This window comes from Gobius niger, assembly GCF_951799975.1.
Source record: "Gobius niger genome assembly, chromosome: 19".
Lineage (NCBI taxonomy): Eukaryota > Metazoa > Chordata > Actinopteri > Gobiiformes > Gobiidae > Gobius > Gobius niger.
The window spans coordinates 14,057,072-14,083,429 of NC_136870.1; the positions used below are offsets into that span (position 1 = coordinate 14,057,072).

The 26,358-nt window shown below is 40.8% G+C and overlaps 3 protein-coding genes across 5 annotated transcripts in view; all 3 read right to left on the bottom strand.

Moving 5' to 3' along the window:
- Positions 1 to 193: 193 nt before the first annotated feature.
- Positions 194 to 4,451, bottom strand: LOC306979103 (hyaluronan-binding protein 2-like). The gene is made up of 12 exons (XM_079577918.1): positions 4,356 to 4,451; positions 4,091 to 4,208; positions 3,893 to 4,003; positions 3,592 to 3,708; positions 2,658 to 2,774; positions 2,416 to 2,587; positions 2,072 to 2,163; positions 1,593 to 1,848; positions 1,357 to 1,499; positions 1,137 to 1,274; positions 637 to 782; positions 194 to 353 (listed from the first exon to the last, which is right to left on the bottom strand). Exons 1-12 carry the CDS (start codon positions 4,419 to 4,421, stop codon positions 195 to 197), a joined length of 1,635 nt encoding a protein of 544 aa, XP_079434044.1. The 5' UTR covers positions 4,422 to 4,451; the 3' UTR covers position 194.
- Positions 4,452 to 6,286: 1,835 nt separating this feature from the next.
- Positions 6,287 to 9,285, bottom strand: LOC306978340 (hyaluronan-binding protein 2-like; the record flags this gene model as incomplete). The annotated part of the gene is made up of 9 exons (XM_079576863.1): positions 6,287 to 6,445; positions 6,863 to 7,005; positions 7,294 to 7,431; positions 7,514 to 7,656; positions 7,781 to 8,042; positions 8,129 to 8,220; positions 8,468 to 8,639; positions 8,717 to 8,810; positions 9,202 to 9,285. 9 exons carry the CDS (start codon positions 9,283 to 9,285, stop codon positions 6,287 to 6,289), a joined length of 1,287 nt encoding a protein of 428 aa, XP_079432989.1.
- A 713-nt stretch (positions 9,286 to 9,998) lies between these two features.
- The window catches only part of dnmbp (dynamin binding protein), a 39,585-nt gene continuing 23,225 nt past the window's right edge, over positions 9,999 to 26,358 (bottom strand). For 2 of the 3 annotated variants that reach the window (XM_079577573.1, XM_079577574.1), the window contains 13 exons: positions 17,291 to 17,505; positions 17,108 to 17,207; positions 16,875 to 17,022; positions 15,657 to 15,674; positions 14,423 to 14,622; positions 13,964 to 14,094; positions 13,772 to 13,876; positions 13,559 to 13,687; positions 12,816 to 13,148; positions 12,453 to 12,644; positions 12,183 to 12,381; positions 11,372 to 12,009; positions 9,999 to 10,660 (listed from right to left, as the gene is read on the bottom strand). In XM_079577573.1, coding sequence (XP_079433699.1) covers positions 10,475 to 10,660; positions 11,372 to 12,009; positions 12,183 to 12,381; positions 12,453 to 12,644; positions 12,816 to 13,148; positions 13,559 to 13,687; positions 13,772 to 13,876; positions 13,964 to 14,094; positions 14,423 to 14,622; positions 15,657 to 15,674; positions 16,875 to 17,022; positions 17,108 to 17,207; positions 17,291 to 17,505 — 2,594 coding nt within the window. In that variant the 3' untranslated portion in view covers positions 9,999 to 10,474. The remainder of the gene's footprint in view (positions 10,661 to 11,371; positions 12,010 to 12,182; positions 12,382 to 12,452; positions 12,645 to 12,815; positions 13,149 to 13,558; positions 13,688 to 13,771; positions 13,877 to 13,963; positions 14,095 to 14,422; positions 14,623 to 15,656; positions 15,675 to 16,874; positions 17,023 to 17,107; positions 17,208 to 17,290; positions 17,506 to 26,358) is intronic. The other variant, XM_079577575.1, reaches the window with a different exon arrangement.

Here is a 26,358-nt window from a genome sequence, read left to right on the forward strand (position 1 = left end):
CATAAACTGCCAGAGGACGCTCGGTCCCTACATAGCTAAAGTTAATAAAAGGGCAATAGCGACAATTCCTGTAAGTTGCGAAACATATGAATATTAATGAATAAGCACTGGATATTGTGTTCAGTACTTTATTCACATATCACAGGTTTGAGCAACACAAAGTACTTCAAAGTGTTGCATCCTATGCATCATATCTAAGAGTTCATATGATTAGAGATCCAGCTAGTGAATTTGGCCACGTTTGCGTAGACCCCAGGCTTGTACTTCTTGCCACAGCCATCTCCCCAGCTCACCACTCCCACCACATAGTGAGTCCCATCCCGTTGACACACGAGAGGACCACCAGAGTCACCCTGAAAACACATACACAGGACACTCGTGATCATCCTAATTATAATGTTTAACATTTTGGATTATCCTGTTGCGAGCAATACAAACATGCTCCAAATGACTAGCTAGACAGTGCCTGCTTGAAAATAATCCTCCAACAGACCTTATCTCCGCTTTAGTCACCTTGGTTTCCACTCTTGCAAGATTCATCAAACTCATTGACAGTCCACCTGACATCTCACTCATCATTACTCATAATGTAATGATCTCCACATTTTAATAAGATTCATAATGGTTTATAATCACCTGGCATGAGTCCACTCCTCCATTCATGTTGCCGGCGCAGAACATGCTGTCATCGAGAGAGTCTCCATAGACGTGAGGGGCTTTACATTTCTCCTGAGAGATCAGCAGCACACGAGCGTCCAGCAAGTAATTGGTGCCATATCTCTCTGTGGGACAGAGAAAAAGCCACCTCAATATGTCTAATTTATGTCTGCGCTACAAGGACATCCTACTGCAAATTCACTTCATGGCATTTGAGCGTCTTTATGAATTGTAAAAAAAAGACCCATGAATATGCACTATTAGTTGCATATTGCATTTTACGATTCATACACATACATTACCCTGTTTTCCGATGTAAATTCGTGATATGGGTTTTGCTGGGCTGCTTGAAATTTCAGATGCTGCCAAAATTCAAAACATTTCCAACTTTACTGGAATGATGCTTTGCTTTTTCTATCTGCATTTTCTATTGCTGATAACAACTGTGTTTTTGTTTGTGGTCATGCTCTGTGACTTACGGGTCTCAGTAACGCCCCATCCTGAGATCACACACTCTGTCCCGCTCTGAAACAATTGGTCTGGGAGACAGGCTGTCTTCACAAAACGTGTTTCTTTGGCACAAAACGGCTCGGCTGTCACTCTCAGCTTGAGCAATGCTAAACAGAAGCAGCACAAGACATGTAAATGTGCAATGTATTTTCATTGAATGGGATGTTTTGATAAGAAAACAGTTGCTACCAATGTCATTGTGAAGAGCAAACGGAGTCTGTCTGTAGTTTTCATGGACAATGGCCTTCTCCACTGGGACAGTCTGATCATAGACTTCATGCGTCCCGATGTCCACTCCTCCCAGGACCACTTGCATTTCAACATCACTTTTTCTTGAAATGTTTAGATGTCAATATATTAACTCAATTGTCCAAAAACTGACTTTGAGCAAAGATTTCTTTACTTTTCTTAATTTCGGTGCTTACATGCAGTGGGCAGCCGTGAGTACCCAACACGAGCTCAGGAGAATCCCTCCGCAGATGTGACTGAAGGAACCTGAGGAGTATCTAGATCGGGTTTGGAGAGAGACCTGCCAGGGGTGCGCTCCAGGGAGGGACTTCTTTCCCCCAAAGATCCTCGAAGCGCGGCCCGGCTGTGGCTTTCCGCACTGGGAGAACGAGGCTGTGGGAGCGGGCACGTTCGGCGAGTCGGTTTCATAGATGGTGGGTGGAGTCAATGTTGCTAGAAAAGGTCAAGAGGTCAAGTGGAGGAAGGTGAAAACCTAGTAATATGTGTCTGTGAGCCTGTTATGAAAAGTATATGAATATACAGAGTGCAAAGTATGCCAGGGGGTAACAGAATTGTACAATACAATTATTCAGTTACAAATATATTGTATTTTGAGCAAATACTGATAGTTTTTAGAGCCTTTTTGTAATCAGTGCCTGTGAGCCTGTGTGTTTACCTGTGGCGCATTGTCTGACGTTGCAGTATTTCCATCGAAGGAGGTTATTTTGTTTAAAATAGCACCAAGGCTGTGAATCTCCATCTGGATTTCTGAGTGACCAAAATCATAATGACATCCTTTATGATTTGGCATCACAAACACAGAATGTTTAAATCGTTCTGAGACAATTGTTTAAACTAAGGCATTTAAAAGGTAAATATTGTCTGTGTTCATAAAACATTTTAGTTTATTTCATGCAAAATGAGAAATAAAATAGATTTGAAATTTGAGATTGATCAATCTAAGGAACTAAAATGTGATTATTTATCACCATCCCTAAATCAATACATTCTACAACTCACCTGCAGAAATCATGTGGCCCTAGTCCATCAAAGCCTGCATACTCTATGAACGGGTCTCCTCCCTTTTGCAGGACAAAGTAGGAGTTCCAGTCCAGACACTCATCTCCATCCACTGTCACACTCACCATCCCTCTGTAGGACTCACCATTTTCTTCATAACAGTCATTTGGCCCTGACAAATACATCTTTATGAATCTCAATCACCTTTATGCCAATGTTCTAAATAACTTAAATGCACTTACCAACTTCACAAAACTTCCCAGTGTATCCATTAGGGCAGGAACACCTGAAGGAGTTGCGCTTAGAGCTTTTGAGACAAGAACCTCCATTTTGGCAAGGGTTTGGTCGACACACAGTCGCTAGAAAAGAATAAAAAACAAAAACAGCACAACTCATCTTTCGAGTAGCATTGACTGATTGTTTGAGTACAACAGCAAAGTTACAGAAGTATGGAAGCCCAAGTCCACCACGTGCAATAGTTTGGCTTTAGATAAGTGTTTCACTTCAGCCAAAACCCTTTTCAGTCATTGTTTCAGTTTTTTTCATGTTTTGTAGTCAGTCGTGTCTGTGTGAAGATACTGACTGAAATAAACTAAACTAAACTAAACTAAACTAAAAAATAAAAAGTCATAATTTTTAAAGCCACACACTGTAGAATCTTACCCAATGAATACAATTGAAACACAAGCATTTATTGTATGACAGATATTTTCATAATTGAAAAATACCTCATAAATGTACAAACAAACGCTGACATGACTGTAACTAACTGGGAGTGGGTACGTCTCCAGCTTGTCTCCATGGAGATGTCGACTAAAGTAGTGGGTTAGGTCCTCATCCAAACCCATTCTTTGACTACCCACTGCAGTAATAGCATATACTGTGTTGATCTGGTCATTAGGAGCTTGTTTTGTACTGATGGCAACAGTGTAGTCCAAAATATTACACAGTGTGCCTATTAATTATGAGATTTAAAATGATCATGACTTTAAATCTCATGCGGTGAGTTTTAAACTCATAATCCAGAGTTTTTTTTCCGTGTTGAGTATTGTGAAAACTCAAAATAATCATCAGATTTATACTCATAATTATTACTTCCCATTTCTTTCTTTTTACATGGCGGAAACAGTCCTCCATACAAAGTTTGTTTGTTGGCATGTAAATAATAGCACTTACCTTTCTTGCAGTTGGGAGGTCTATATGGATGCTTGCATTTGCATTCATAATATGGATATGAAGATTTGAAATTACAGCTCCCACGACCACAGCTCACAAATCTACAATAGTCTTTAACTGTGGGGAAAAACACCAATTGTTATCATGTATTTATCTATTTGTTGTTGTAATAGATCTACATAATAGATCGTTTAGACGCTAGAGAGCGCCAAAGTTCTAGCCTCAACATACAAGAATAACTTCATGATCGTCTCTAAAACGATCCACATTGAATATAATTAGGCAGGTGAATGCTTCTTACCTTGCTGGCATGTCTTCCCTGTAAACGGTTCTTGACAGTGGCACGTAAATCCACCGTCTGCAGTATTTTCACAACTCGCTCCATTTGCACATGGCTCTGACGCGCAGTGATCTGAAAGTTGTGACTCATCAACATACTTGCATTTTGGGGATCGCACTGATCAACTCGTGAAAAACTGTACCCTGTACTGTACTCTACCTGTGGTGTCAAGCAGTTCAAAAAGCCAATCATCTAAAGTGATCCCAGTAACATCTCCAGGGCTGTCGGTGGTCTCATCATAGTCATATACATAATCTCCACCCGTCTCCGTATATTCCTGAAAGAAATATTATTATTATTCAATGCACTGGGCAATTGTATATATGTATGATATGTATATAACTGTGAAAGTTCTTACATTAATGTTACGTTATGTCAAGAATTTTGGAAAGTAAAATATCATGAATTATTTCCTACTACTTACATAATACTCCTGTCCAAAAGCGGTAAGGGCACACAATGCTACTATAACAGGAATAAAACAGCCCATTGTGGTCTTCAGGGTCTGGGACAGTGTGTAGATGAGTGCAACAGTAGAGAAGACCATTGATATTGATTACTCCTCCCACTGGTTAACAATTGCTAAGCTGTATTGATTTGGCCGGAAGAACCTCAGGATTATACTCTTTCATGCTATAAAAAATTGACAGAAGCATTGTTAATTATTATTTATTTTTTGTTTAAACAGAAACATTTCTCAGATATGAGGATTAGTAGGGTCGTCGATAACTCACTTAGTTTAACATCTTGGGATATCATGTTGAGCAGATACCATATTCCAATGTTTTGCAAGGGGTCAGGGGTTTTATGTTGTGTTTGCATGTGGATGACCCAGGTCCAGTTGGAACTGGAAGGAGCTGCATTCATTTCACCAAGACTTTGAGAGAAAATCCATTTCAAGGATGTTTATCTTAAAGGAACAGGCCAAGCTTCCAACTTCACCCCGTTTGGAGCTAGGAATACACTGGGAGAGGCCAAATGCTAACAACGTCTTTGGTCGTTTTGCGTGACTGAAGGCACGCACAAAGACCAGATAGGTACGCATCAACTCGTCTAAGCTCAGCTAAGAACATGTTTTAGTATGGACAAATGGTGGCCTGGAGAAAGGAGACTCCTGTAGATATTGGATTAATAAACAAACAGACATTTCACATGGATATCAGTTGCATCAGAGCAAGTCGGTCAGATGTTTGTCAGTTCACAATCTTTATGCTAAACATTTGCATCTCTTGTTCACGTGGTGCGGGGGGTTGGGTGGGGAGAAGAAGATCTTGATTTATATGGCGCCTTTCACAGACATAGTCACAAAGCACTTTACATGAGACAATTGTACATTCACTCCATGCTCTGTGGTGGTAAACTACGTTTGTAGCTTCAGTTTCCCCAGGGGGAGCCTGACTTCACAGCGCCAACGCTCCCTCTGACCACCACCATACATTCCCACACACACATCCTGGCCTATTGTACATGTTTTTAGTGGTAGGGGAAACAGGAGTACCCGAAGGAAACCTACGCAGACACGGGGAGAACATGCAAACTCCACACAGAAAGGCCCCGTCCTGGTGGGAATCGAACCCTCGAACCTTGCAGCTGCGCTACCGTGCTGCTGTGAGGTGAGGGCATGGATCTGTTATAGTAAACAGTGAGGGTACGAGTGTGGTGCGATTGTGGCGCACATGGGGGCGCATCTAGAGGGGCTTATTATTGGTAAGGCATCGGCAAAACGGGATCGCTTAGACTAGCTTTGTTGTTTTCTCCCCATGGTTGTGCCAGAGTCAAGCCTGGATAAATGGAGTCAGGCATTTGACATAAAGCCTCTTTGACAAACTAATTCAGAATAAAAAGATATATTTCTTTCAACTTGAGTGAAATGCTAGTTTTCCACGAGGCAGAGGCTCCTGTTTTTGTTTGAAGACAGAGGCCTATGAGCAGGACACTGGCAGCCAGAATGGTGAACCTCGCAAACAAATACAGAGTTTGACCTGATGCCCAAGTTCATATACCCTCATTTGATCAATATTTAGACAGGACATTATTGATTTAGTGAAGTATTTTAAGCAAATTAAATGACCTCTTCAAAGGTTTATTCCTTTGAAGAGGTCATTTAGAAAAATGTTGCATTTTTCCAAATTGCAACATTTAGTTTAAATGCATTTGAATATCATAAACTGCTAAAGAACACAAAAAATAAAATGCAAAACGGATCAGAAGCATAATGAAAATGTTGGTGAAAGAAATTTTACAAGCTGGACACTGGATATTGTACTTCACACCACATTTGTTTGCATAAAAATGCCCACATGTTGTTCGTGTTTATTATCTTTTTTTGAACATGTTTGTCCAGAAATAACATGTTTAAGAGTTCATCTGATTAGAAATCCAGCTAGTGAATTTGTCCACGTTTGCGTAGACCCCAGGCTTGTACTTCTTGCCACAGCCCTCTCCCCAGCTCACCACTCCCACCACGTAGTGAGTCCCATTACGTTGACACACGAGAGGACCACCGGAGTCACCCTGAAAACACATACACAGGACACTCAGCCCAATATATTGTAATAATATAATTGTTTCATGGATTTAGATTTAGATAAACCTGGTGCTAAAGATTTAGCATAGATTTAGCAACCTGGTGCTTAATCTAGACTCTAGATTCAAGAGTCTTGTATCAAAGCTCTGAAATGTATTCCTGTCTTGGTTCAATTCCGGTAAAATGCTGTAATTGTGTCTCTCTGTTTTACAAATAAGTCTTGCTCCAGACCTCACTTGTGTCTTTAGTCATATTGGTTTACAAGTTTTTCAAGATTCATAAAATCTCACAATTTACTCATCTTTAGCCTCAGATTAATGATTAACTATTAATTGCCAGCAGGCTCATTCAAACAAAATAAAATAAGATGTGGCTAAAGTTCATAAATGTTTATAATCTATAACCTGGCAAGAATCCACTCCTCCGGCCATGTAACCCGCGCATAACATGCTGTCATCCAGAGAGTCTCCGTAGACATGAGGGGCTTTACATTTCTCCATAGAGATCAGGTGCACACGGGCGTCCAGCAAGTAGTTGTTTCCATATTCTGTGGAACAGAAATCATACAGTAAGCTTACTTTATGGACTAGTACGCACATTTAAGCTAAATGACGTAATATAAAACGCCATAATAATAGTTGCATAATCAGAGATTGTCAAATCTGTCCACACTTTATGCTTCACAGACTTAACTCTTTTTTCCTATGTAAATTTGTGTTTTGGTGGGCTGTCAAAGTTCTAAGCATTTCCTACATTACTAGAATGACACTTTGTTTTTCTCTGTATTTTGTATTGTTGATAATATACATGTTTTTGTTTGTGGTCAGTGACTTACGGGTCTCAGTAGCGCCCCATCCTGACACCACACACTCTGCCCCGCTCTGAAACAATTGGTCTGGGAGACAGGCTGTCTTCACAAAACGCGTTTCTTTAGCACAAAACGGCTCGTCCGTCACTCTCAGCTTGAGCAATGCTAAACAGAAGCAGCACAAAACGGGTAAATGTGCAATGTATTTTCAATGAATGGGATGTTTTGATAAGAAAACAGTTGCTACCAATATCATTATAAAGAGCAAACGGAGTCTTTCTGTAGTTTTCATGGACAATGGCCTTCTCCACTGGGATAATCTGATCATAGACTTCATTCTTCTCGATGTCCACTCCTCCCAGAACCACTTGCATTTCAACACCATTTTTTCTTTTTGAAACACATAGAGATCAATTTCAATTCAGGGGGAAAAATATCAGGCCCTTAAATATGTTTTTTTTTTATATTGTTGCTGCTGTAAGATTTTTGTACTGTGCCTAATTTTGGCGCTTACATGCAGTGTGCCGCCGTGAGTACCCAACATGAGCTGAGCAGAATTCCTCCACACATGTGAGTAAAGTTAGTTGCAGAGAATTTAGTAGGCCGCATCTGGAAAGAAACCTGCCAGGGGTGAGCTCCAGGGAGGGTCTTCTTTCCCCCAAAGATCCTGGATGTGCGGCCCGGCTGAGGCTTTCCGCACTGGGAGAACGAGGCTGTGGGAGCGGGCACGTCCGGTTTGGCTGAGGGTGTGATGGTTGGTGCGGGTGGGTCGGTCACTGGGTATAGTAACAGCAATCTGGTCAACTAGAGGAAATTTGAACCCAGATGAATTTGTTTGTGCGTCTATGTGCTTATACAGTACCTGTAGAGCATTGTCTGACATTGCAGTATTTCCAGTCAAGCCGGAGGTTCTTTTTTATAAAGCACCAGGGTTGGGCATCTCCATCTGGATTTCTGCGTGAATAAAACAATCTATAAGTAGTATTTTCATTGTACTAGTTTTTTGGCAATAAGTGTCCTTTTGTAACCACCAGGAGAATCAACAACAGGAATTCAAGCAGGATTGAAAATCCCAAAATCAGGATGCACAACACAATGCACACAAGACACACTCCTTACTGTGGCAATAGCAAAAATGCAAAGAAAAAAATCTTTACAGGGTCTATGCGAAAGAGTACTCTACATATTCTCCACAACTCACCTGCAGAAATTATGTGGCCCTAGTCCATCAAAGCCTGCAAACTCTGTGAATGGATCTCCATATTTTTGCAGGATAAGGTAAGAGTTCCAGTCCAGACACTCATCTCCATCCACTGTCACACTCACATTCCCTCTGTAGAACTCACTATTTTCTTCATAACAGTCATTTGGCCCTGAAAATTATTATATACATCTTTATAAATCTCAATCGCCATTATATCAGTGTTATAAATGACTAAAATGTATTTACCAACGTTGCAAAACTTCCCCATGTATCCACTGGGGCAGGAACATGTGAAGGAGAGGCGCCTGCGGTTGGGGCCTTTGAGACAAGTGCCTCCATTCTGACAAGGGTTGGGGTTGCACAGAGCCCCTAGAAGCACAGGCACAATATATTTGGCTGATTTACTTAAAGCAAACAACAGATACAATAATGTTTATTTGTTGTAAGTACTACTAGAAATGTATAGACTCCCACAACTAACCTCTCTTGCAGCTGGGAGGTTTATATGGATGGTTGCACTTGCATTCGTAATATGGAGGAGAAGCTTTATACAAACAGCTCCCACGACCACATGTCAAAGCTTTGCAATAGCTTTTCACTAGAAAAAAAAAGACACCCATTTTTACATGAACAGGACTGTTGTAGCTCCTTCTGCCAAATGTTAACTGAGCTTTCTAAACCTTAAAAACTACAATCCATGTCCAACTCTTGTTAAATAAATGTATACTTACCTTGGTGGCATGTTTTTCCTGTAAATGGCTCTTGACAGTGGCACAGAAATCCCCCATCAGCTGTATTCTCACAACTAGCTCCATTGGCGCATGGCTGTGTCGCACAGTGGTCTATTTAAAATTATTAGCATCAAAAAATGGTAGATTTGGGGACAGCACTGAATAACAACAATGTGCAAAGTTGTTCACTACAGCACTGTACCTGTGGTGTCGAGTAGTTCAAACAGCCAATCATAATCTGAAGTAGTCTCAATGACAACTGTGGGGCTGTCGGTGGCATAATCATAATATTCCTGAAACAAATAACTATTGTTAAATGCACTTCTCTTCTTGTACTGGTCTAATGTTAAGTCACACGAATCCCATGTATAATGTGATATTACCTAAACTATACTTACATACTCTACATCCTGTCCAAAGGAAGAGAGGGCACACAACACCACCAAAAAAGCTATTAAACTGCCCATTGTGAGGTTCAGTGGTCCTGGCACAATGGGTGGATGAGTGCAACTTTTCAGGTTATAACCTTATTTTATTGATTACTCCTCCCACTGGCAAACGTTTGCTAAGTCGCAATGATTACACTTGTCCTCTTTTGGGTATAATGTACAAAGCTCAACAGAAGCCACATTTTAGCTTTTGATTGATGTTCAGGCATAATTTCTCCTAACAGACATGATAAAAAGTAAAGAGTAAAACACAACAGATGAATATGATGTGTATGAAAATATATTCATGTTTGTTATTTAACACAAGAGAAATAAACGTCAAAGGGGTACAGTACTTATTGGCTTTTATTCAGATGATTCATACAAATTTCAAAGCACTCCAAATGTTGTCAATGGCCAAACAGGCACTTCAAAACTTGCAACCAATGAAACATCACCTTAAGTGCCTCCAAACTTACTCATAACAGCATTGTTTCATACTGTTAGATCTCCACCACATGCAGAATATGTCTCTTACACATTATTTATAGTTAATTCCACATACAAGTCTGATCAACCCCAAACATTCACATTTCATTGCAATATCCCAATGTGCCAATACGTTTCAGCCCCAGAGTTTACGGCAAACTACTGGTGCGATTCACAGGTTTTTCCACAAACAGGAGTAAAATGTGTCAGTTAAGTAAAAAATAATAATATAAAAAAAACTCTATAAATATATGTAAATAGTAATTTCAGCAGCACTTAAGGTCCAAACTTCATGACAAAATATAAGTGTCTTTTTGTTCTATGTTTTGCTCTCGCATCATTGAGTCTCTGCAGGATCATGTATACTCTGATTTGCGGATGTAGTTTGAAGGCACATAGCCGCGCTTGCCGTCTGTTTCGCCGAGCCACCATTCGCTGTTGCCGTTCATGTCCTTGAACTCCAGAATGCGCAGCCTCTGATTGGCCGTGATGCTCAGTTCATTGGCGCAGCGGGCGTTGAAGGAGTAGAGTGCATAGTATATCTGAAAAAGAAGACGAAAAGCGGGGAATGGTAAGGGAATGAGAATTAAATACATTTAAGACCCGACTAACTTTACTGAGAGCGGCGACGTCTCCATGAAGATGTCGAGTTAACACAGACAAATATGAGATAGCATTAAGTACTCTTCCAAATCCATTACTTGAGTACTTACTACTGCAAAAAACAGCATTTTCTGAGTCTAGTTGGTCAGTAGGGACATGTTTTGTATTGCTGGCAACAGTTAAAGCAGAACTAAGTAACTCATGCCCCTAAAGGCCATAAGTGCCACTGCAGGTGTCAAAGCATGTTGCTTTTTTTTCTCTCATTAATTGTCCATGAGAGTAAATACTACGCTGACAGAAAAGACAAAGGTTCAAAGTGGTGCCAGCCCGCAGTTAGCTTTGTCCGTTAGCCTGTTAGCTTCTTCTTTGTGATGTATTGGGGCTGCGGGTCGGAGCAGGGAAAGTTGCAAGCGTGGTTTTCTGGCCAGAGACACCAGGGGGAGATGAAAGACCCCCCAATAATCCCATCAACACAACACTTAGTACTGCTTTAAATCCAAAATGTTGCAATGTGCCTTTAAAAATAAATATTTTTCCAAATTATGCTTTCATTGATTTCTATGTTTGCATTAATGCAACAGTTTCCATAATTTGACACTGTTAACCAGACAAATGGCTATAACATATATACTGTAAGAGTACAATCTCACCTGCTGACCATCCAAGTCCTCCACTTCTGGTTCAGGCTCTGGTTCTATGTAATCATCTCTGGAGTAGGCAGCGAGCTTCCTCTTTTCACTACTGTCTCCATTCCTCCATTGGGGCGAATTATACCCTTTATCCATGTTCCCATACCGCGATCGCCCATTTCTATTGGACGATGAACAAGAGTCCGTCTCTGATAGGTCCGACACTTCCTTACATTTACTTGGACTTGCGTGGTTTCCATCGTAAGAGTTTCTGTGATTGCCGGAATGCCAATAGGGAAGGTCCATATCCCGATGGCTTAAGTGCTCCTTTTGACTTGTGTTTCTGGACGATGAGTTCATAGAGGTCGAGCTTTGACTGACTAACTCTTGTGCGTCTCTATTGTGACTCCGTCTAGATGACCCAGAGTCCAGAGAGGGGTGGGGAGAGGACTGATTTGGAGGTTGTGATGTGGAAAAGCTGACAGTGGCTGCGTCCTGGCTGAACGTTAGTGTGCTGTTGCTGTTTTGCCGTGAAAAAACAGGGGAGGAGCCGCCGTATCCCGATTCATTAGACGACTGGCTCTCGATGGAGACGTCCGATTGGCTTCTACGCGCGTTGTAGGGTTTGAGGAAGGAGCTGTATACAAAACCCTTGTTCACTGTAGGTGGAAAAACAACAAGAAATTAGGTGAGATTTTAAATGTCATGAAATAGCCTGCTGGTACCATCGGACAGGACTTGGGACCTTTTGTTGAGTAGCTTTTCTGAAAAATGTCCCTACAACTAATTTTCATAGTTCTCTATGACTCATTTTCACATTGAAGACACCCACCTCCATTATCAATAAGCCAGCGGTTGTTGCTTCCCATTGGGTCTTGCTGCTTGATGACGCCCACCAGATCCCCCTCCTGTATGGAGACATCCAGATCCTGAGCTGCATTAAAGTTCCTCTCGGCCTGGAACAGTTTGTCCGGGCCATAGCGCACGAGGAGCTCTGCACGGTGCTCCTCTGTCTGCAGCACTTTGGCAGGCTAAATAAGAAAAAAAAGTTAGGTTTTTAATCTATTTTAGTAGTAATAGAAACTTGGAGCAGGGAACTTACTGTCTGCAGCTGCTTTTTAGACATCTGCTTCTCCAGTGTTTTCTTCTCAAAGGGCTTTTTGGTGGTGGTGGCGGCGGTAGGAGGAAGATTTTCCGGGCAGAAACTAAAGCTTTGCAGGAGCTGGAGAACTCTGCTGTACTCGTCTTGGAACTTGGCGACCAAGTTTCCCTCTGTACCAAGCTTACTGGAGAACTGAAAGGAGGAAAAACATACATTTAAGTATTTTAAAAAGGAGGGTTGGGGCGGCACAGTATATGCGTTACATACTGTTCTTGCTATTTGCACTTTTTAAACCAAATAAAGTTCATCTTATAAAGCAAACACATACATGCTTTACTTTCTATATACATTGTTTATCATCACCTGTAAGAGGGGCTTGAGCTCTCCCAGCGTAGTCTTCATGAAGTCTTTCTGGGCCTGAGCGAATGCCCGCACGCAGCCGATGAACAGCTCGTCTGCGGCGATGTAGAACTTGGGCAGCTCGTCCAGCAGTTGTGCGTTAAGTGCTTCGTAAGTGTTGCGGGCCACCTGCAGTTCGTCCTGCACGCGGCGGTCTTTGAGGCGATCGGCGCGCTCTTTGCAGTTGTCATAATCAAGGAGTTTGTCAAATCTCTTCTGGATGAGTTTGTGAGGTCCGGCGAACATGAGCAGAAGCTGGTTCAGAGGGTTGATGACCAAGGCTTCTGTGCGTCCCTTCTGCTCGGGGAGAGAGATTATTTGAGTTTAGAAGTCATGAAATAAAAACATTGCCAAAAGAACAACCCTATATTCTGTAAAATATGCCAGTAAGCAACAGTGTCAAACAAGGCACCCCCTGGTGGCTAGTTTGTGTATTGCAAGCAACATTATTAAATAGGAAACAAGGTTTTTGGGGGCAATCTTGACCCCCAGCACCCAACCAAAACATGTTCCAACGGCTCTGGTGTCAAATGAGTTGACTATATATTTTACATCCAGGACTAAGCTAGCGCTATAATAAAATTTACCACAGCCAAGGTTGGGACAGATTTGAAATAGTTGATCCTCTAATTTGATAGGTCTCAATAGCAAATTGGTCTAAAATAGCAATAATAGCAGGACTACAAAAGAAGAAATCAAAAACTTACAAAATCTGTGAACTGTTTGTCACTGATGGAGCGGTGAGCCCTCTGGAAGTGCTCCGGGACCAGCACAGACCGGTCTGTGAGGATGTCACTGAAGCTCATGGCTGCAAGGACTTTCACAGAGGCAGACTCCTAAAATTAAATTAAAAAAATGTAATGACTACACAAATTTTGACTTCATGGAGGACAATATTTTATTGAAGTTTGTGCACTTACCCTTATGTGTTGGAGGTACAAGGAAATGTCTCTAATAAAAGACTTGATCAATCTCTCTTGCAGCCGGAATCGCTTATCAGCTTCATCAAATGCTTCATCTTTTATCTTAAAACACATACAGAAGGCATTGCTTTCTTGGTCATTCAACTTAAAACCCAATCAGTAACATAGAAAATGGCAGAAGTGCAGTACCTGTGGTGAGATTCCCGTCAGGTGCTTGAGGTGGCTGCTGACGCGGTTTGACTTCTTGATAATGGAGTGCATGCTCAGCTTCGAGATCTTGTCAATGAACGAGTCCTCGTCGGTTTTTCTGTACTTAACCACTGTGGATGATATGAAAGCAATTCAATATTGAGCTTTATCATTGTAAACTTGCTATTTTTTTAATGAGAATTATCAGCCAACTTTATTGCCCTGTTAAAAAAAAACAAAAAAAACTCTGCAGTCCAAGAAGTTTCTATTAGCATTAACTCTATAGAAGCAATAAATAAATTTAAAAAAAAAACATCTTGTAGACGCTGGAGTTTTGGAAATGCTCTTTTATCACACTCATAAGTCTACATGAGTGACTGTCAAACTTAGTACCACCTCAAAAAATATCTGCCCTTCCAACTACCACCAGGCCTAGGGTCAACAGCTCCTGCATCTTACCCAGATCTTTCCGCCTCTTGTATTCGTTGATATTGACGTTGATCTCTTTGATGGCCTGCAGAGCCTGTGTGAGTTCGTTGCGGTCGTGGTGGCTCTCGGGCGTGGCTCCCAGCAGCTCCATGAGAAGCAGGGGGTACCGCATCACCCGCTGCACCGGCTTGATCAGGAATGAGCCCAGGTTTATGTAGTTGGTCTTACCCCTGAAAACACATTAGCACATCTTACAAAAGGTCGAATTAAAGAGCACCAGTAGCCACAACCATGAAATCCTGATTTCCACAAAGTATAAACTAATGATGGGATGTAAAACGCTGATGAGTAAAAAAGTCAAATGAATTAATGCAATCCAGTGGGCTATCAGCTTATATCAGAACTATCCGGCCTTACAATTGATAGGCACCAGATCAGAGGTTTCTTGTAATAATTTGTATTAATCTTTCTATGAAATATTTTGTCTGTAAAATGATTAACATCTTAAATTCCCACCGGAACCGAGCACATTTTCTCCAGTCTAATCTAAAAGCCTCTTGAAAAAAGTGTCATAGCAACAAAAAATATCCAAAAATGAGAATGAAATTTCAGCAAAGAGCGACAAAAATGTGACACAAATGTGTGACTAAAACACAACAAAAAGCAATGAAAAAAAAAAAAAAAGTCAAAAAGTAACAATGCGCCAACAATATAAAGAAATCTCTGATCTGCTTAGATGAGTTTTGTTGGTCTTAGCTTTCAAATGAGGCGTTACACTGGCCTACAGGCTGTAAGCTTTTAGATTTGGATAACTGGAAAAAATGTGCTTAGTTAAGGCGGGGTTAAATCAGTACAAAATCATCCAGTGGGTGCAAAATTGATGTCCAGGCTAAACAAGAAGCGAGTTATGCCCATCTTGTTCAGCTAGTGAATATTTTTTAAAAATCTATATCAGACTGCAGTTGCCGTTTTAGCCCAGAAGATGGCATTGCGTAGCCAAAACACAAGGATCAACATGACTTCACAAGAGGAGAGCGAAAAAAGGAAGGAAGAGGATTCATGAGTTTTTCCAGCACAATTACGAGCTGTATGCTCATGCAAAACAAAGCATGATTTCAACCCAAGCGAATCAATGACCTTATGTTTTACAAAAAAGATTAACAATCACACAAACATGCATAGAGGTCATTCTGCTGGAGTTAGTGAGCAGTAGGCATGCGGTCAAGATGATTCTCATGCTGAAAGCCACAACTTAGTAACTTACCAGGCTCGATAAATGGCCCTGCGCATTGGATGGGAATAAAAGAAAGGGACAAAAGGTTTAAACATTTACACTAAATTGTTTTGAAAAAGTAAGGTTTAGATTTTACACAGAAACTTGCAAACAGTGTGAACTAGGCAACGCCCTGGTGACATGTTGTGACTGCACTTCATAGATTATCTTTTAAAACTTGGTACAAAAGGTTAGGCAATAAAATGTGACTGACGAAATCATGACAGCGCCAATAAGAACTTGGCATACTTTCAGATGGCAACCTAGGAAACGCGCGCAGTCAATAGTATCAGCCATGTATTTATCAATCTATTTCTGTATACATTTCAGTGATGCTTCCTCCGTCATGCTAGTGAAAATTTTACAGGTGAAACGAGGCAGGGCACATTCTTCCACTCCTTCAACATTACTGTAGTGCAGTGATACTCTTGAGAAAACCACACACTAACAACCAGCTATGGTTTGCTATTGTTCAAAGATTTACCCACAATGCCTTAACAAGTTCAAAGTCTGGCCTCAGCCCATAATAAATTAATAACAATATGGGTAAGAGGAAACCAAAGCCTACTTTAATTCCCTTTTAGTTCATTTTTCAAGGAGGTTACAGCAAATAAGGCGATATTTTATATTGTACTAACAATGGTAAAGTCATTGCCAAAGCGCAAGGAACTATTTTGGGTAATTTCCGCACACTTTACATATGGCCTCCTTGCTACAAATCAGTAAGGTAAATAAGCATGTAGTCCTCACTCATCAGAAGAGATCGCCTACATCACAGATCCCACTACTGTGGCATTTGACCAATCAGGTCTGAAAAAGACCAAAGTCTGGCTAAATTCATGGTACATTTCTTTACATAACTTGAAAACTAACCATGGTAAGTTGATGAAACTCACAGATTTTATTGATGAATAATAATAATAATAATAATAATAATAATAATGATGATATATGTGTTGGTTTTGGAGGACGTAGAGAAATAAGTGAAATGACAGTGAAATGACAGTTCACTTAAACCTAAAGTTAATTAGTTTTGTCCATATTTGGATATGTCCATTGCACCTATTATTCATACTTGCAGTATTTTATTGACAAAAGAACCAATAAACCCTAGGACTATGTTTTTATGTTGCCATTATATTATTTATTTCAAAGTATTTCAATGAGTGGGCTATAAAAGGTTTAAGAGTAAAACTTATCTAGACTCACCTCAACCTCTCCAGACACTCGAGCACATGCCGCTGGATACTCTCATCTTTCTCATATGTCTCCAGTAAAGATATGGCATCGTCGTGGTTTTGGCAATAGATTTTGTAGACCTCCTCCAACTCCCCTTTGAAGGTTAGAAACGCATTCCCTGTAAGAAAATATACACAGTCCAAAAATGATTCAAACTGAGCAAAATCTGAGTAACCACATTAATATCTCTTGCTTTTGCGTACCTATAGAGTCCGTGTCCTGCAGTGTGTCAAACAAGCGCTGGGATAGGTCTATTACGGAGCTGATATTTCCAAAGAGGCCCTCAAAGTCTACATTCTTCCCCTTTAAGGAAATCAAAATTAAGTTAATTAACACAATAACAAATTTGTAACATCTTTTGTATCCAGGACTAAGCAAAAGCGTACCTGTTTCTGATGCAGCGGCTCTATGATCTCCTCCACGCACATCTGCAGGTCCTTGATGTAGTCCTTCTCCGTCTGCAGCAGCTCCTCGATGACCTTTGACCTCTTCTCCAGCATCCTCCCGTCTGGGTCCTCGGCCTCTGCGCTCGGAGCCGCGGCCGAGTCCGACACCAGAGCGGAGTCCAGGGGTTCAGGCTGGGACGACAGCAGCGTCATCTCTGGAAGGAAGACGAGGAGGATAATTAGCTAGAGACACTACAAATGTCGAAATTGGCATGGCAGCCGAACACAACAGTCATTAATGCATACTGTAAAATGTAAACAGGGGCATGTAAAATGGAGCCTTCCTGTAGGAAATTGAGCGTGTTAAGTAGGCGTCAGTGTAACAATAAAAAGAGCACTGAGGCCTCTCCCAGTCCACGTCTCCATTCATCGTGTCCTGGGACCACCCTTTACTACGCGTCTTATCCAAGCAGCTTTTGATCAATGTCTCGGCCATCACTCGCGAGGGGCTGGGCGCAGGGGGTGCCCGGGTTTGGAGGGAGAGCCTGGTTTCACGCCTCAGTGGCTTTTATGAATGGATGCAGGAGAGGAGTGGACTTGGGCTTTGTGTGTGGCACAATGGTCTTACAGACGAACCCAGGAACGAGCGGACACTGAAGAGGAGACTGAGAGAGGAGATAACAGGCTACATGTTTATGATGGGCACTTTGGAGGGGGTCCACTGGCTACGATTCAGGTGTACCATTTCCTAAAAGGTAAAGGACCAACTGTGCATACAGGGATAGAGATAAGCGGCAATGCCTGCACGTGGAGTATTGCAACTCGGGCTGTCACGATAACAAATGTGAAGTTCGATATATTGAGGCAGGAAAGCATTGCGATAAACGATATTATTGACTCTAACGATGCTAGATACTGTCAACTCTCAGACGTATAAATGACTAGTTATTATATCTTAAAATACCAAACAAGCCGCAACAAACATGAAATATATTGTAACTCAATTTGCTTCAGCTAAAAATCAAAGGGGGGGAAATGCTGCTAAATGTAGACTATGAATATCGAGCCCAAAAATATATCGTTTATCTGTTATTTATTGAACGATAAGTCGATATAGCAATTATCGTGACAGCCCTAATTGCAACAACAGTATATGTTCCTCTAGCTGTATGTGGCAAAAGCTGTACAAGGAGGGAGCTGCAGCTTTCACATGTGGAGCCTGTGTTGACTGATAAGGATGATGAGGTCACTTCACCGTCTAAACAGATGCACAGTCTGGGGGAAATTAACAAAATTACCCCTGTGTTAACCAAACGCAGGAAGTTGCAGACACTTGAATCACCATGTTTAGACAAAAAAGATACACAAGATAAAAATATATTCCCTTAAAAAGTATGATAATAAAGTTCTTGAGATGCCTTTTGGCTGTCCATGCTTCAGTCCTTGGATCTGCTATTTTATCCTAGCAGGTTTGTGTTCAGTTCAGCAGCATATCACAATAACTGTCTAATCACTCCCTTTTGCCGTCAAAGAATCAACACCCTTGCCCTGCAGATGTATATAAAACATTTGACACTGATGTCGGACCTATTTAATCTCTTAACCCCCCACCTGAACCAAGCACATTTTCTACAATTTGACATGACCAAAAACGAGGATGAAAACACAACAAGAAAGCAACAAAAACAAGGCCACAACAAAGCAACAACAGTGACAAAAATGTGCCAGAAAAGCAACAATAACACAACAAAAAAGTGACAAAACATGACAAAAACGCTTTAAAAATAGTCAACCCTCCGATCAATTTAGTAGGCCTTAGCTTTCAAATGAGGCATTACACTGCTGCTCTCCAGTTGAGAAGCTTTCAGATTCAGGTAAATCTGAACTGGAGAAAATGCACTCAGTTAAGGAAAGAGGTTAATTGCTGTATACTAAAAATGCTAACTATTTTGGCCCATTTTGCCATCTTCCTCTTTTCAATTTGGTTTGCCACCATGACCCTCCTGCTACCGTGACGAGGGCAGGCAATGTGGGTCAAGTCCCTTGTTCAAGACAATGCACAGGTACGATTCACATTTGGTTGGTGGGCAAACGCTTAGCCCACTGCACCACTATTTCACCTATTAACTCTAAAAATAGGCCTGTTAAAACACGCATGGGAACTTCTATTAGATGAAGTTGGAGTTTGTTTAGTGCGTATGATCCCCTGGCCACCTGCCCCTACTCTCTCTTTCTGACCTCATCTCTCTCTCCCACTCGGCTTCACGTGACCGGGCTAAAGCTCAAACTCAAAGGAGCTTTTCTCGTGGCTTGCACCGCACCTCCCGTGCAGCACCCGTCACCGTTTCTCTTGCCAACTCCCATCACACAGCAGCAATCCCTCTTCTCCCCCCCCCCCCCGCTTGATAATGAATAAGTAGTTCGCTAATGGGATTTCCAAAAGTCACACAACAGAATAAGGGCCCTCAAAACAAAGGATTCAAAGCTTAATTGGAGTAAATTGACTCATTCCCACGTTTGATCCTTCGCAGAGAGACAAAATAACATCATATGCTCCACTTCACACAGCTAATGCTTGGTCAATTCAACCAGCGCAAACCTGCAAAAATGCATGACCCGCTCGTGACCTATTTTACTTAGTCTGCTTTGATGCACAAGCCATAAGCAAATTTGAATCTCTAGTATGGCAGAACATTCCTGGGCGACTGAGAGCCTACACCACCATGGTTCAACAAGCTCTAAAGTAAGAAACAGAAACATTTTGGCCCATCTGTGAATGTGCATAATGCAAGTTTGGTGTCACATTTTGCAATTGCTAATCCTGTGTGAAAACCATAACTGTATGGAAAGGAATTTTATTTTAGTGTCCTGGATTATGACACTACAGGGGGTTGGGAGTGTCTGCATAGATATAACAGAATCACGAGGTCCATTCAACCCTGACCCATATAACAACACCACAGGAGCCAAACGCAACAAATATGCATCCGACTGTAACACTATTGTACGGACAGGGTAAATGCAATAAAACTGCAGCTACCGCTCTCACAACAGAACCATTTTCTTATAGTTTGCATGAAAACCTTTGAAAGCAACAATTCAGTGCATGTCAGAGTTGGTGTGGCTCAAGTAAATTATGCAGAATCGCATCACAGTGAATCATCGGGTGAGCAACAGTAAGGAGTGTCTGTAACAACAGTACAAGTATGCATCTCTCACCTTTTCTAACATGTGAATCACTGACAAATGACAGCAAGACAGACAACACGACCTTGGATAAAAGAACTTAGCCAAGCATAAAGTACAACTCATTAAAACCAAATGCAATACACTCAAAGTCACGGTCGCATCACATTTCTATAGCTGAGGCTTAAATTTATGCTAAGACGACATTTGAAATCCCCTAATTCATTCTTTTCTGTGCAGAAATCTCATTACTCCGACCTGGTGACGAGCTGTAACCCACCTGCTGCTTGAAACTTCCTCCAAACTACTCCACATTTGCACACTCCCCCTCCGCACACGCTCACATAGGGTCTTTCTGAGGTAGTCCACTCTCAATCCGAGGTCCCGAAACTCGCTCGGGCCGTCCCGCAGTAGCAGAAAACCCATTCCTCAGCTCCAATTACCATGAGAATGAATGAACCCACCATGATTACACGCACAATGCACCCTCCAGAGAGCTGCACTGACCAGGGAGGATGGCCACTGGGGTGGATACAAAAACATGGAGTAGGATTTATGCACAACTACTGAACAAATTACAGTTAAATCTCTCCAGGATCACTGCATAAGAAATAATAAATGCTATGAAGAACTTACAAAAGTACAATTACTTCAATCTTTTCTGTGTTTTTCTGGTTCATGTTTCCAACCAGGGACAGACAGGCTCCTCCCACAACAAGCTGATTTCTATCAATATGATTATAGATTCATTATCTCTTTCTTTGACTTGTTTTATTACTGTAAGTGCAGCAGATGACTGTTTTAATGTCCATGTAGATTAGGCTATTTATCGATAAGTTTGAAAATGAAAAACTAAATTCAATACAGCTGTAAATTCAGTTCATGCAGTTCATGCGGTTACATTTTCATAACTAAAAGTAACCTAGCATTGGCCCAAAATGTGACTCCTTTCAAGACAAATATGCTGATATTCAATATTATCTTAAATGTAAGTCAACCAAAACATAAAATCCTATTTTAAGAATTCATAATTGTTTAACCTCTTAAAGTGATAGTCTGGAAGTCTAAATGTATCACAAATTTTATAAAATGTGCAAATTCGCCACCTGGTCTTGCATTTTGATGTAAAATAAGTAATAATATATATGTTTTTTTTTTGGTAAAGTCTCTCCTTCCCGGATCTTGGCAACTAATCAGTCTAGTATCCTTCCGCGTTGACCAATGAGACGGGCTTTTCCTGTGAACCAGCCCGTCAGGTCCAATCAGGAGGGAGGAGGAGGAGCTTGATCGTTAACTTTTGCAAATTCTGTTCCTGCTTTCCTCAATTTGCAAACTAAGAAGAGCATTCTGGTTAAAGAGGGGAGGAATTTGATTGTTTACTTTAAAATGTCACTTTATCTTTACTCACTTTGCAAATTTACAGACTATCACTTTAACCCCCGCCTTAACCAAGTGCATTTTCTCTAGTTCAGCTTTACCCAAATCTACAAAACTGTGTTTTTGCCACATTTTTGCCATATTTTCGCCACATTTTCATGGCTTTGTGTCACTTTTCAGTTACTTTTTTCTCACGTTTTTGTTGCGTTTTCGTCACACATTTTTGTCACTTCTTCATCACTTTTCTGTTGCTTTTATGCGGCTTTTTAGTCACTTTTTTATCGCCTTTTTGTCACACGCATTTTCATCCTTGTTTTCGTCTCATTTTGGTTGCCATTTTGACACTATATCAACAAGCTTTTAGATTTAGGTAAAGCCAAACTAGAGAAAATTGTCTAGGTGGCGGTTAAGAAGTTTAAAAAAACAAAACAATCCTTTACTAAAAGAACAGATTTTCTCTTCTGTTCAACTCCTCAACGACTGAGTCAAATAATCTCCATTGTGTTACACTACAAACACACACAAAGTCAAAAGTTTGGCCCGGACCCCTCGCGGTCGTGTTTGCTCCGAGCTCCAAAGTTCACAGCGGAGTGCCCTGTTCCCATGACGACAGGAGTAGAGGGGCCCGCTTTGTATCAGGCCAAAATTTGGGAGTTTGAGGGAGTGGCTTAATACAAACAATCGCACAAGTGCAGTTCAGCTGGGACAAGAAACAGCTTGAAGTTTAGAGTCCACAAATATCAACGCTTCTCCCTACAGCTCTGCAAGACACGACTCGCAAATCAAAGTAACGCACAGCCAGTTTCTGAACAGGTGGAAGGAATAGTTGTCACTGTCACATGGAATAAAATGTTCATTCTCAATGCTTGTTTTGTTGTTGTTGTTGTTGTTGTTGTTGTTGTCATACTTAACAAAAGCAGTCAGGTCCAAGATTTGAAGTATTGGTGGGAGTGGAATCAAATTATTTATAGTTTGTGCACGTCATAAAAGTAATACACACTTTTTTTTAACCTCTTAAAGCAGCACTAAGTAACTCTTGACCCTAGAGGCCATAAGCACAACTGCAGTTGTGGTGAGAGTAAATACTACGCAGACAGAAAAGACAAAGGGAGAGAGGGATATTGTACATCCAATTACACAATGGAAATATGTTTTTTTCACTCAAACTTGCCTGTAAATTCTGCTGAAGTGGCGCTAGTCCACAGTTAGCTTTGCCCGTTAGTCTGTTAGCTTTTTCTTCATGATTCCATTAGTGTGTATTGGTGGCTCCGGTCCGGTGGCAATCAAGTTGCAATTGTGGTTTTCTGGCCAGAGACACCAGGGGGAGATGAAAGACCCCCCCCAATCATCCCATCAATACTTGTATTACCCCCAGAGGGACTACGGAAAGGATTTATTAAGGTAAAAAAGTTACTTAGTTCTGCTTTAACCCCCACCTGAACCAAGCACATTTTCTCCGTGAAAAAAGTCTCAAAATAGCGACAAAAATGAGGATGAAAACACAACAAAAAAGTGCCAAAAAGTCACAAATACTCAACACAAAAGTGACAAAAAAGCTACAAAAAAGCAAAGAAAGTGCAGCATGAAAAGTGATGAAAAAGTGACAAAAAAGCTACACAAAATGTGACAAAAAAAAGCCACACAACATCACAGCAACAACGCGAGGAGAAAGATCTGTTTTGTGGGTCTTAGCTTTCAAATGAGGCGTTGCACTGGCCTATAGCCAAAGTGGAGAAAATGCATTTGCTTCAGGCGGGTGGTAAGAGGTTAAACTTTTACTCAAATATAAAAGGATATAAATAGGTAACATTGTCAAAGTAACTGTACTTTTACTTGAATAAAGTGATAAAGTCAATTATTGTTTACAACATTTTGCCTATAAGTTCATGGTAACATCCGCTGCCATGTGTACTGGCCTTTAGGAAGCACACAGAGGCTCATTCAGTGTTTATCTCTGGGGTCAACGGTCAAAAAGGTCACATTCCTGCCACTGGCACAATCTCAGCGCAATGGCACGCCTGATATCTTACAAAAACTTATTGATACGGGAAGCACAAAGTATTCTGCCATCTATAATTTAAAACAAGCTAATTATCAGCATCTAACTGTGGCAGAAATGAAACAAGGTGATGCTTAATGCTAAATCAATGGTGGCTTTAACCATTTTGAATTCCTCATCAAGTTCAGCTGCCGCAATGAATAAAATTAGCTACAAGAGACCATCACGTTTGCATGTGAGCGCTCTGTGCCAAAAGAGCGAACAATTGAAAGTGGGCCACTCTATTTAAGCAACACTGTCTTCAAATAAACGGGCAGAACAATACACCTATTTGATGCCCGTACATACATTCGGCGAAGTCGCTTTTGACACTGGAAAATAGAAGTGAATCCAAGCACCAGTCATTTACATGTCCTATTCAAGCCTTTGTGCACCGTGATGACTTGCTATCCTGCGTGGGAAAAATTGTGTGGGAAGCGGTTTAGCGGGGGACATGAACAGGCAGCGTTATATCAGTTGTTTAATTGCAAAACAAGAAAAGACAGGTGCCTGCCTCGGGGTGGTGTAAGATTTGCACAACGAGTTGCACCACAGTCGATTTAGCACATTAGCATTACAGTATTGAAAGTGATATTTAAACATACGCCTAACTGAGGTGACACATTTTGAACAACCACTGATAAAACAACAAGCGCATACTGGGGGTCATTTACCAAGCTTTTACAGATCAGATTTGCGTCTGACATAGCAACATAAGCTAGAGCCTGAAATGTTCCACAGTGTCTTCCTTCTATTCATCTTATCTATTTGAAGTAGGATAGAGCGCATAAATCAACATGTCAGCAATAAGCCTCAATGTAAACAAGCACAGAGTCACTGTAATAGCTCAATTGCATCTATTGTCCTAAGGCAGATAAAAGACATTCATTTACAGAGATAAAAAAGCCCACATATAGACACACTTGTTGATCAACAAGACAAGACATGGTATTTTTTCTTTGTTATTACGGGAAACAAATAGCACAATTTCAAATATGAAGAAAAGTAGAAACTAGAGCAAACTTTCAGGTCATACAGTCTGCACTGGTACCAGATATATTGTGGTGAAACATGGGCTCAAATTCAAGCATTATCTAGTTAAGGGGCAATTCTCTTAAGCACGAGTCTGATAACCATGGAACATGTCAATTTGTACAGCAATCTTTCCTAAAATATGACCTCTATTGTTTGAGAACTTCATCATAACCGCATTTGGCTGCCTGACGGTGGGGGGATATTTTCACAGTCAATGTTTTTATAAGCAACACCAGTTCATCCACTCAATGAGAAGACTTAGCAATGTGGGACAGTCAGGCACGTCTATTGTCACAACGCAAAGTAACATTGGCTCTGACGTCAAAAGCGAAACCACAGGATACAAATGAAATTTCAATTACAAGAAAATAAAAACATAGTCATTGTTTTTATGTGTCCAATGTGGTCATTGTTCAAGAATAAAACTAATATTTATCTTGAAATTAAACAAAAAGTGCATTGTTTTCCAGGTTAATCATACACTTCATTATGTGTGTGCCATCATGTTTTGTTACTTCTGACTGAACAGAATGACAAGTATATAGTACGAGTCCTTTTTCCCACAGCACTATCAACAGAAATGTTGAGTGGTAAGTTTTCTTCATGTGAGTAGCATATGATTGACCTCCAACCACACAGTGTTATCAACACTAGAACTTTCTAGTCTAAGTTAAAAACACACTTAAACTTTAGACTGTCAAAGTGGCACAACCATGGCTCATTGAATGTGGGCCAATTAGGCTAGCTAGAGGTACACACAGTAGCCTAATCCAGGCCAAGCAAGTGGAAACAGGGGAAAAAGTGACCAGTGGACAAATTAAACATTCATTCAAATGTCATTGGCCTCGACAGTCCTTTCTTTCAATGATCAGTCAAATATGATGATCACTGGCTTGGCGAAACAACTCTCTTTGTGCACCAACCATAGGATATTGCAGATATTTAGGTAAATATAATAAAGTATAAGGAGGAAAATAATATATACAGTATATTGTGTGTTGAAATACCACCTTGGCAACTAAGCCTCAAGAAGTCCCACAGTTACTCAAGTAATCTGGGAAGATTAAGTAACTTGCTTCTGTTGCCATTTTGTAAAAGTAACTCGCAATGAATGTAATCACTAAAATGTAAATATAGTGCTGCTCAATCTAATGTCAAAGTTCTCTCTCCTACCTATACACAATTGATAATTCAATCTTTCTGCTCCACCTCAATGTCACTGAACCAACATGTGCCCCCTATAACCTCCCTCCCATGATGCTGTAATGTTTTTAGCCTTCACAATCTGCAGAGTCCTGACCGCTCAGAAGCAATCTAACAAGATTAAAGGATGACGAGAAGACAGCGCAGGAGTAAAGAGAGTAAACGTCCATGCGGCCCTTTTTCAAACATGGCGTCATTTTAGAGCCTATAAGCTTCCAAACTGCACACA

Excerpts from the sequence above, each read along its gene's own strand:
- LOC306979103 (XM_079577918.1), bottom strand. The coding sequence starts at position 4,421 with ATGGGCTGTTTTATTCCTGTTATAGTAGCATTGTGTGCCCTTACCGCT. Across the intron at positions 1,849-2,071 it reads CGTCAGACAATGCGCCACAG|CAACATTGACTCCACCCACC; the intron begins GTAAACACACAG and ends GACCTTTTCTAG. Across the intron at positions 1,275-1,356 it reads TGCTCTTCACAATGACATTG|CATTGCTCAAGCTGAGAGTG; the intron begins GTAGCAACTGTT and ends GCTTCTGTTTAG.